At 38.2% G+C, this 10,529-nt stretch overlaps 1 protein-coding gene across 2 annotated transcripts in view; it reads right to left on the reverse strand.

Moving 5' to 3' along the window:
• Positions 1 to 2,739: 2,739 nt before the first annotated feature.
• Positions 2,740 to 10,529, reverse strand: part of B3GALT1 (beta-1,3-galactosyltransferase 1) — a 220,768-nt gene continuing 212,978 nt past the window's right edge. For both annotated transcript variants that reach the window (XM_019554327.1, XM_019554328.1), the window contains one exon: positions 2,740 to 9,942. In XM_019554327.1, coding sequence (XP_019409872.1) covers positions 8,733 to 9,713 — 981 coding nt within the window. In that variant the 5' untranslated portion in view covers positions 9,714 to 9,942 and the 3' untranslated portion in view covers positions 2,740 to 8,732. The remainder of the gene's footprint in view (positions 9,943 to 10,529) is intronic.

Below are 10,529 nucleotides of genomic sequence, written 5' to 3' on the forward strand. Positions count from 1 at the left end.
CCCCAAAGTGCCAGGAGCTGGTATGGGTGGAGCAGCCATTGCCAGGCTGTGAGCGTGGGAGGGGGATGGGCTGTGCCTGGGTGATTTGGAGATTCGGTGGGAGCTGAATCTCCAAATCAGATTCAACTAATTGATTCAGGGCACTGAATCGAATCACTGTCCCCCATATCGGCCAAATCCGAATTCAAAGCGAATACTAGCTGCTTTGCACAGGTCTACCTTAAAGCACAATAGCTAGTTCAAAAGGGTTCAAGAGCATAATTCTTCCAGCCATCTAGTTTCTGTTTTCCTTTCCGTGCCTTTTCTCACTTATTTAGCTCTTCTACTACTACCAGAAAATGATGCACAATAGATTATCTTGTAAATGCAATGAGTTCCCTGCATAACACTGCACTGAGCTTTTTCTCACCCTCTCTATGAATTTATCTCTCTATGAATTTCTTGCTAGTTTGGGCTTGAGAGAGGACAGAAGAACACAGCATCAAGAAGCAAATCATGCTGGAACAACAGACCAGAGAAGGGACTCAAAAAGAAGAATGAGGATGAGATTTTTCTCTTACAGTCTTAACCTGGCCACAGGAATGTCTCTTTACCTTGGAAATAAGCCAGTTCCCAGTAACATGAGTTGGGAAAGTTACCGTAGTTTTCACAGGGTTAATGAAAACTGACTAGATGATCTTTAATTGTCCTGTCTGGCCTTACAAAAATCTATGACTATATGAAAGAAGAAAAACCATCCTGCAATTATTGGTAATACAAGATAGAGCAGATCCCTCTGTGGGTTATGTACGTGGTCAGCAGACCTCAAATTGGTGATGTCAGCTTCTTCCCTAATAAAAAATAGTCTACTTTGCAAGACCGTGTTATTCTGCACAGCTTGACATGTAACAATATCACTGCCGAGTAAACACTGGAGAATAATCCTCATGTGGAGAATAAATCACCTTGCGCTCATTGGCACCTCTGGGTGAGGACTGAGGTCATTGCAAGATGCATAACATATAAAGCCAACAAAGTCTACATAGTTTATAAAGGAAATTAAGTGGATTTTTTTTTTCATGGATTAGGGACTTCAAGCTGAGAAGAGACTCGAGCTGACTTTTATAGATGCTGCTGAATCGATAAGACTTACTCATTTCTTTTTCCATATGCCTTCTCTTCCATTTCATAAATTACTATTTTTAACAAGAGAAAGGTAAGCAGATATTATTCAGGGTGATGTTACATGGCATATAGATCTTCTTCTCTGGCATGTCTCTCTCTTCAATAACCCAGTTTCAGCAGTTTTTTTTCTATATTGGGTTCTTTTACAGCAATGTGAGTTCATTTGGAAATCTATGACAATCAATTAAGCAAATGAGAAAATAGAAAGCTTGTAATTAAGATAATCAAGCTATATAAAACCCACCCTACTAGTACTAATATCCATGTATCTTTTTTGTATATATTAATTAAAGCTTGTGTAACTGTTGCTTAGGCTATTATGGTAAAAATAGGAGAACCTTGTGACAGTGAGATAGATGCCTGTCAAACTATCAAACTGTTAGTTGCTCTAAAGCAGGTCCTTGTAATTTTTAAGATGAGAGTGTTGCTAGAGATGCTTCTGGGTGCCTAAGGTTGCTGTAGGTGAGAATGCCTATAGGTAAGAATGCCTATAAGGAGGTCTACACTTGATGAAAGTGGTGTAAAACTTAGTAATACATTTGGGTTTGTGTAAGCTAGAATTTCCCCTAAGAAGTAACAAAATCTCTCTCTCAATGTCTGTAAGGGCCTCTGGGTTACTAAGCTTTGAAACCAAAGGTCAGCTCTGGCTGTCATTGAATTCTAGGAAGGCACAAATTTAGTCTGATTAACATCCAAACTCAAAAGGTTTTCTCTTTTGCGTTATTTAGGTGTTAAGACCTGAAGTCGTGTGCTGTATGCATGCCTGGAAAAATATCATTACACTAAATATGTAGTCAAGAACTATTTTATGTTTTCCTGATAATCTCAAAGTATTCAGACTGTATTTCCTTGAAGCAAGAGAGAACCCAGTTTTGTTTTTACTGGTGATGTTTGGGTCTGTGGGAAACCAACAGAAAGCTGTCCCACACATCTGTCACACAAGGCAAACAGCATTCAGATACACAGGGAGCTCCATTTAGATCTTTCTCTTTTCAAATGCCTAGCTGTTTCAGCACTATAGTTCATGTGGCCTCCTTTACACTAATTATGTTGTAATTTCTTCTTTTTTTGGTCTAGTGTGTGTGGAGTCTGAAGGGGAGAGGGTCACCAAGAGCCCTCTCCACCGAGCCCAGGGACTTTTATAATTCCTCCTACTAGTCTGGAGGTTCAAGCCACCCACTTGATGGTGGAGAATGCAACAGAGTTGGTTAGAAGCAGAAAGAAAAATACATTGCACCATCCTAATGAGATGCTGTGGGGGTGGGCTCGTTCATGGAGCTTTGGAAGAAACTGGACCAGGCTAAAGGCACTTTCCCGGGCCAGCTGGGCTCTTGGTAGTTTAGAACTGCATAGCCATACCTTAAGCAACTTCAGCTAAGATTGTCAAAAGAGCTGAAGAAGTGGCCAGCAGACTCCTTTGAAAAACCCCAGCCCTTATTGTGATTGTGTTAAGGCTTATTTTTCAGCGTTAAAAACATTTCGACAATATGTATTTCAGTTTGAGAAAATTCCTACAGAAATGATGACCAAACCGAGAAAAATTCCTACATAATGCTGAGTAACCCCCTGCCCAGATACAATAGTTTCTCCTCCTTTATTTTTCCAATGATTAAAAAAAATCTGCTTTTACAGAACAATACTTTGTCATGACAGATGTGTCTATACATTGGCATCGTGCTTTCTCATAATAGTGTTTACATTTTGAGAGAAAAGGTGAAGTAAACTCTACATGACACCTTTAGTTTTCCATTTGACTTCGTTCTGCTTTTTTGTTTTGACAATTATACAAAAAAATAGTATCTTGGTTAGCAGTTTGACTGGCAACCCCACAGAACCCTAAATAATACTTCAAACTAAAAGAATGCACTTTTACAGACACGGTAGATAAAACAATATATACAATTCTGACAAATAAATACATAAATACAGCCATTCATATATAATGATACACCTAAAGTTCAATTACTATCAACAAGCTTTTCTAGTTAAATACCTTCTTCATTTATAAATTGCCCTTGCCTTCTATATTTAAAAAAATCCCAATTAGGAATCTAAATAGGAAAGGTGGGAAATGAATCTTAGGTCATCTGTTTAAATATTCTTGAGTCATTTGACAGAAAATGCTACAGTGAAAAAATTCTCCAAAAGAGAGGGGGTTTTTTTGTTTTTCTTTCTCCAACAGCTTCTCACTGCTGTGTGCTTTGGGTACATTTCAATCAAAACCAAATATGATTTGTTTACTATTTGGATGAAAGTGATATAAAAATCCAGCACTTTTTATCCAAATTGTCACACACTTATTAAAACAAAATGACCTTGAATTAACACAAATACTTGATTTCATTCTAGGAAGCCCATTGCAAATACTGCTTGTTGCTACTTAGCAGTATTCAGTGCCACACAAATACTTCTCGGTGAGAGGGACAGGTGCATGTTTTATGACTAAACATACTGCTTCCCTTGCAGCTAGAGGTTGCAATACTGGGTTATTTTGAGCCAAGAGAAAATAATCAATCCATATCATGGCTTTGACAACCTAATGAAGTCCAGTATCAGAAAATTAATAAAAATAGAAAATTAGTTTTTCTTTTAATTCACCTGACATAAAAAAGTTTTTACATTCAAAAATTAGGGCACACATGCTTAAGGCTCTTGAAACACTGGACAAATATAATGTCTAACTCAGATCCATGCATAAAGAATGTTACGTAGCAAGCAGATTCTACACATATATACACCTGAATACAGAAGAAAATGCCTTAGAAATATGTACACAAGTTCCATGATAAACATTTACATTTCACTTGAAAGACCTATTTATTTATAAATGCCAGGAAAAAGTATTTTCAAGATGTACTTTCCAATTGTAATGCAATTTTCAGGCTGTCTGAGGCAGTCTATTTATAAAATGGGATATTCAAGGCCTCCAGGCCACTCTTTAGTCTTGTGGTTGGTAGCAATGGGACCCCTGCAACCTTTATGGTTACTGAAGCGAGTGGTCTCTTTGCTGGCCTCAAATAGGTCAGCAGGGAGGAGGTAGGGCCACAGAGTCCATACATCTGTGGATCCAGTGGCCAAATATCACTGCACAGTGTAGAAGAACAGCAGAAACTAATCCAGCCTCTACTAGTTAGAGTAAAATACAATAAGTGTTCATGGTAGTGCTGCACATGCAGCGTGTGGTTTACCCACAGGTTATGAAGGAACTGAATCCCTCAGCCTCCACTTAGTCACCTGTGCATACCTGGGCTTGTGGATGGAAGGGTGAATTTCACCCAGTGTGTGTACATATATTTATAATATATATTATATACATATATTTATATGTGCAATTAGTTGAACCTTCTTTTCTTAGAGTTCAGAGTTTGGCAAGAAACAAGAGCAGCTTTAACAAGGACTAGGTGTGCTGGGAAGGATTTATCTTAATTTTATTGAAACAAATTCAATGGTTATAGCCAATATGTTTTATCTTTTTTTCTACAAAGGTACACAAGCTACTACAATTGGTGGTTACTGGCTACTCTTGGTTACTAATAACTGGACAACCTCACTTTCAACTCTGAAGCCCCCTTCTAGTGTTTTTGTTCAGTGTAGTGTAGCACTGTGATTTAAAGAGTAAATGCCTATTTCTTATTTACAAGTCATTACCTTGAAATCAATGGTACTGTCCATCTGAGGTTAGCAGAATGCATCATTAGATTGTGAGCTGCTTGGGGCAGATGCTTTCATTTACTCATTCATTTATAAAGTGCTATGCATACCTGTGGCATATTAATAACAGGTAATGTTAAAGCCAAAATTAGTTCAGCCTTTTTACTCCAACAGAAATTTGTAATTTTATGAATAATCCATAGCTTGTAAATTATTTTGATCAATTTTTGCCTCTTTGATGTTTGCAAACTGTCTGTTAACATGCAGCAATGTTCTTGAATTAGGTGCTAAAATGATTCAGTGAAGAATTTTAATTAATTCATTGTAATCTATGTGAGCACTTTATTGTGACTACAAATGGTTGAAGTTTTTAAACAAAAACTTTTGTACGAAAAAGGCCTTTTCAGAATTCTTCTGGTGGTGGGGGGAACCCTGCCAATATTAAAATTATATTCCAAAAAAGTATGTTTCAAAATAGGTCATCAAAAGAGTTATGGAAGTTTTGCATTTTCTGAAAACTGTTTTTCAGCAAAAAAAAATTGAGAGAACCATTTTCACAAAAAATATGATTAAAAAAAAAAGTTTCATTTTGACCATTCCCAAAACAAAGCAAGCATTCTGAATTTTATTTTCTAAATTACTTTCTGACCCCCTGTAATTGATTTTTTAACTTAGTTGTTTTGTATTAGAGATTAGTCCATCTGGGTGATTGAGAGTAACTCTTTAGATTTTTGGTGTGAGTAGGTGAAAATTTACTTTGCAATTTGATCATATGAGCACCCTGCCAGGAAGTCCACTTGCAGAATATCAAAGGAAGCACACTGGCAGGAAGGCAGTAAAAGTAAATTTCTTAGAGATTCAAACAAAATACTTTTTCATTATTAATATAGCCCTATCTATTCTCATTGCCTACTACTGAGATATAGGAGTAGATAAGTACCAGTATCAAAAACAATTGGCCAGGGATGGAAGAGACTTCTCAAGGGGGAAAGGAAAATTAAATTCCATCTAGAGAGGAAAATTAAATTAAGCAGTCACCAATTATGCAGTCCGAAGATCAAATTCTGCCCTAGAGATTTCCCAGGCTCTGATTCATGAAAGCACTTAAAAAAAATTGTTTAACTTAAGAATGGGCTTGAATTCCATTATTTTCAACACATGCTTCAAATTAAACCTATGCTTCAGGGAGATCCTGAGTTGGAATGATATCCTGAACTGGGCCTCACTGACTTCTTGGTTCATTAAAAACTTAACCGGGAGCTTCACATTGTTGAAAAGGCTAAAATTTAGCTAATGTATATAGTGAGGTCCAAATAGAACATGTTGGTTCTAAAAGTCAAGCAGATCTGTTCTCTCTTTGAAAAGGTATATAACCATTGGTTTATGCTCCTTAAGTTGTGGACACAACAGTTGACTTTGCTTTGTTTGCATAGGCAAAATTCTGTTCTGCAACCCTTATAAAACTGAAGTAATTCCATTTATTGCGATATAAATTATATAAAAAAGCAAAATTAGATCTAAGAATTAATGCTTTATAAGGATTATGTGATGTGTATTTTAAATTTATTTTTACTTAATAACCCAGTGGGAAAGGATTATTATAATTGACATTTTGATTGTTCAATAAAATTACATGTTCACTGTGGCAAACACTGTAAAGATTTTATAAAAAAGCTTTTGGTGCCCATAACATATCTATTTCAATAATTCAAGACCAACATAGTATTAATACTAATAGAGAAATATATACATACTTACCAGTACTTACCAGCACTAATGAGATATGTTGCACTTTTTTTACAAAGAAAAAGCCAGGGTATTTTTAGAATCATTATAATTAATATGGGTATGATGTGTATTTAATGCAGTTTTGTTGCACACAGCTGATTGGTTTTGTTTTTTAAACAGATTGTATTTAAGGTTAGCATAAATTATAGTTGAGGCCCTACTTCAGATTGAGAGTGGAAGAAAACTGTGTGTTAAATTGTTGTCCTATGTGTCATCTTTTAGGACATACATTTTGTTTTTTGTGGGTGGGCTGTATCTAAGATCTATGGTATTCTGAATCCTGGGGCATGTCTGCAGTGCCTCAGTACAATGTCAAGGAGTGCTACAGTGAAGCACAACACATATCCTCCACAAAGATTAAAAATGGAACATAACACCTAATGTAGCATTAAGTGCATCCCAATAAGGGCCTTGCAACATGTTGCACTTTGAGCTGCTCAGTATTGACCAGAGTTAGAGCCAGCTCAAGTTTGGATCAGTCACACCTTAAGGATGAAAACCTTCTGTCTCCCACTGGCACAACTGTGACTTGCCACTAGAGGGCTGGTGGCTAGGAGCTACAGTTGTGAGGTGCTACAATGGGGCTGATATGCCATGACAGATTTCTACCCCTCCTTTAGGTGGGAGCGGGGGAGGGTGTGAGATGAGTTATGGAGGTTGGGAGGGGGTAGGAATATAAAGCTGGGAGGTGAATAGTTAATGGGGTGGGTAATGAAATGGAAGAGGGAAAGGAGATGGGGATGGGGTAAGGATATGAGGGTGGGATGAAGGAAGTCAGCCATTGAAGGATAAAATAAAAATTAGTTAAAAATAATAATTTAAAAGAAATAAAGAGGTAAATAAAAGGAGATCTCATGTTTTTATAAATTTGGATTGGGGTGTGGAGGGTGCTGTTCGTGCTTCCCAGAGTGGTTGAGAGGTTGGAGCAGTGAGGGAAAGCTCTTTTGAGGGAGCTACTACCATTATCCCAGGAAGGAAGCCCCAGCTTGTGGGGACCCAATCTGGTTGCCTACCTTGTTCCCCACCCCTGACCCCCCTTAGACCTTACTCCTGGACCCATCCATGCCCTGGGAGCTGCCCAGCTGGTGTGTTATCTGTAGGCTGTTTGCACAGGGTTGCAGCCCTGGGGGTAGGAAGGTTACGCCCCCAGGGATGGGAGAGGGAGTTGATTTGAGAACCACCCCTGGAGCAGTAGAGTTCATGGGATACGAAGTTATCCATACAGGACAGGAGGGTGGTGGAGGGGGACACTGTATCCTGGGATGTCAGAGGGCTGCAGCTTGGGCAGCTCATCTGTTGGGAGTGGCCACACATAAATGGAATACGAGCTAGGTAACAGATCAGAGATAAACCTGCCCTGAAGTGGCCTAACTTTAACACCTCAGACTAGTTTTAAGCTTAATGTGTGGACAATCTGGGGTTTAAGACCTCCAGGAGGCACCTAAAATTAGTGTGTAACAAGGCCCTAAGATTTCAAGAAAGAGTGCTTAGAGCAAGTGTGGCACATTTACCTGTGGAGCTCCCAGGCAGGATGCTGAGGTTACACAGATGTGTCTTCAGTGTAATATTCTGTACTTGGCTAAATTCTACCTTTCTGCCAGCAGTGACTGGCATTGCACATATTGTACTGTAAAACATATATGTTAGTATAGGTGTATAAAATTAGTGCAAACATATACTACTCAAACTGTATAAATATACACACTCGGTATATTTTGTATTTGTGTGCATATTTAAGCATAGAGCCCAAAAAGCGATGCTTGTGGGGGATGAGATAAAGGTGTTACTGTGAGTCTTTATTTCTGAGGACCAGAGTTCCATCTCAGATGCTCAGGCATGAATTGTACTGCAGCTCTGGCTAGGTACTATGTTTCTTGTACCTATATATCAAGAGCTGATTTCTAATGCTCTGACAAGGAGAATGTGGAGAATCTTAGATTTGACTCTGGCCCCTTTTAATTTTTGTGCCTTTATGAAAGGAGCCTAAAGTTTGTAAACCAGGAGTCTAAATAAAAGTGAAAAATCCATTAGTAAAAACCCCTCAAAGTATATTTCCATAGTTCTGCCTGTAAATCCTTAGATTACACTCTAAGCAAGTAAAAAAAAAAGTATTTACATCTGTAAAAATCTTAACACCTAAGATGCTTCTTGCTTGACATGTCATTCCAAATTCTGTGCATTTCTTCCGGAGTGATCTGATGCACAGTGATCACTCTGCGATATCTACACAAGCTGTAAGCCATTTTCCAATGATTGAAGCCACTGTTTTGGAAAGGGTGAATGCCCAGCTTCCGAAGACACAGTCCAACATACACGTCTTCAAGGTGAAGAAGTCTAGTGTGCAGAGAGGTTTTGTAAATCATTTCTGCTACATCCGCTGAAAAAATGTAGCCAGTGCCTGAACAGAATGGTGGGTAATTGCTATCAGGGTACAAATCTCTAGGCATGTACCATTTACTGCGGACATCCCTAATTGGTCCTCCATTGATGACATAACCAGTAAAATACCGTCTTCTTGGCTTGGTGTTGGGTTTGAGCAGTTTATAAATAAGGTTATCCATATTTACAAAAATATCACTGTCTGTCTTCATGACATATTTTGCTTTAGAACAAAATGTGGCCACCCACCTCATACCCATTAATGTTTTAAGGGTGAGGTTATGATAAGAATCAATGAAGTCCTCCACGATAATGTCATGAAAAATTTGACTTTCTTGCTCTACCATCTGGTTTAACACAGGATCTGAATTTTTCCCTAGGAGGAAGAGAGTGGCAATTTTAATGCCTTTAAAGTTGTTTTCATCTCCCCATGTCTCTCGAATAGCTTGTCTTGCATCAAATTCTTTGTGAGTTGTGCTGATAAGAATGACTAGAAAAGGGATGCTTTTCTCACATTTAGTAGGCTCATTTATAAGAAAATCAAACGAATGTGGATTTATAGGTCGAGTTCTTATGTTGCCAAAAGAGACATTTTTCCTGGCTATTGATATGGTATTGAACTGTCTATGGCCACTGTAGGAAGAAGTAGGACGTGTTATACTTAAGTACCAAAGAGCACTTGCCCAACAAACTACTGTTAGCACATACAAACACGAGACCTTTGAAGCCATTGTTCCTGCAGCTCTTCTATTCAGTGCAGTGAATAAATAGCCTTCTTACCATTAGCATTTCTGAGTCCCACAAAGGCAGCATATTATTAACAAACCTTAAAGTTCGATATAGAAAAGTAACTGTATAATTGTTCATGGATCTCAAATAGAGGATATTAACCCTGAAGTTACTTTGTCTTTCTTCCTTTGTACAGCAGCAGCTTCCATTTCTTGGAATATTCTCTTATTTCTGAAAAATATGAGAAAAATTTTTTATTTTTATGTTACAGATACTTAAGGGTTAGAAAAATATAACTAGTGTGATTGACAGTCAATATGATTTAAGACAGTGATTCTTAACCTTTTTTTGTACCAGGACCCATTTGTAAACATTGATGGCCAGTCCTGACCCAGTGCCCCTCATTCCTAACCTGCTGCCTCCCACTCCCAAGCCCCAGATCCCCCAGTGTGTAGGGCATGGGGAGCCCCAAGCAGACCCTTGCAGGCTGGACCTCTGCCAGCCTCAAGAGGAAAACCATGGTTTCCCACAGTTTTCTCCTTTAGAGGAGAATCCATTTCTAAAGTGTGTTTGTGACCCTTTCATATACTCTTGTGACCCATGGGTTGAGAAACACTGATTAGAGAGAAGTATCTGTCTCCTGAATTTTTTCCCATGAAATACTTTGATACAATATAGTATCTTGTATCAGAGAACCTGCTTTTCTTTGTTTAAAAATCCAAAATTCTCTGATTAAACCCTCCATTCACCTTTTTCCACAAATAAAATGAAGTGCCTCTCTCTCTCTCTCTCTCTCTCTCTCTCTCTCTCTCTCTCTC

The sequence above is a fragment of the Crocodylus porosus genome, unplaced genomic scaffold (genome assembly GCF_001723895.1).
Source record: "Crocodylus porosus isolate Cpor-Errol unplaced genomic scaffold, CroPor_comp1, whole genome shotgun sequence".
Lineage (NCBI taxonomy): Eukaryota > Metazoa > Chordata > Crocodylia > Crocodylidae > Crocodylus > Crocodylus porosus.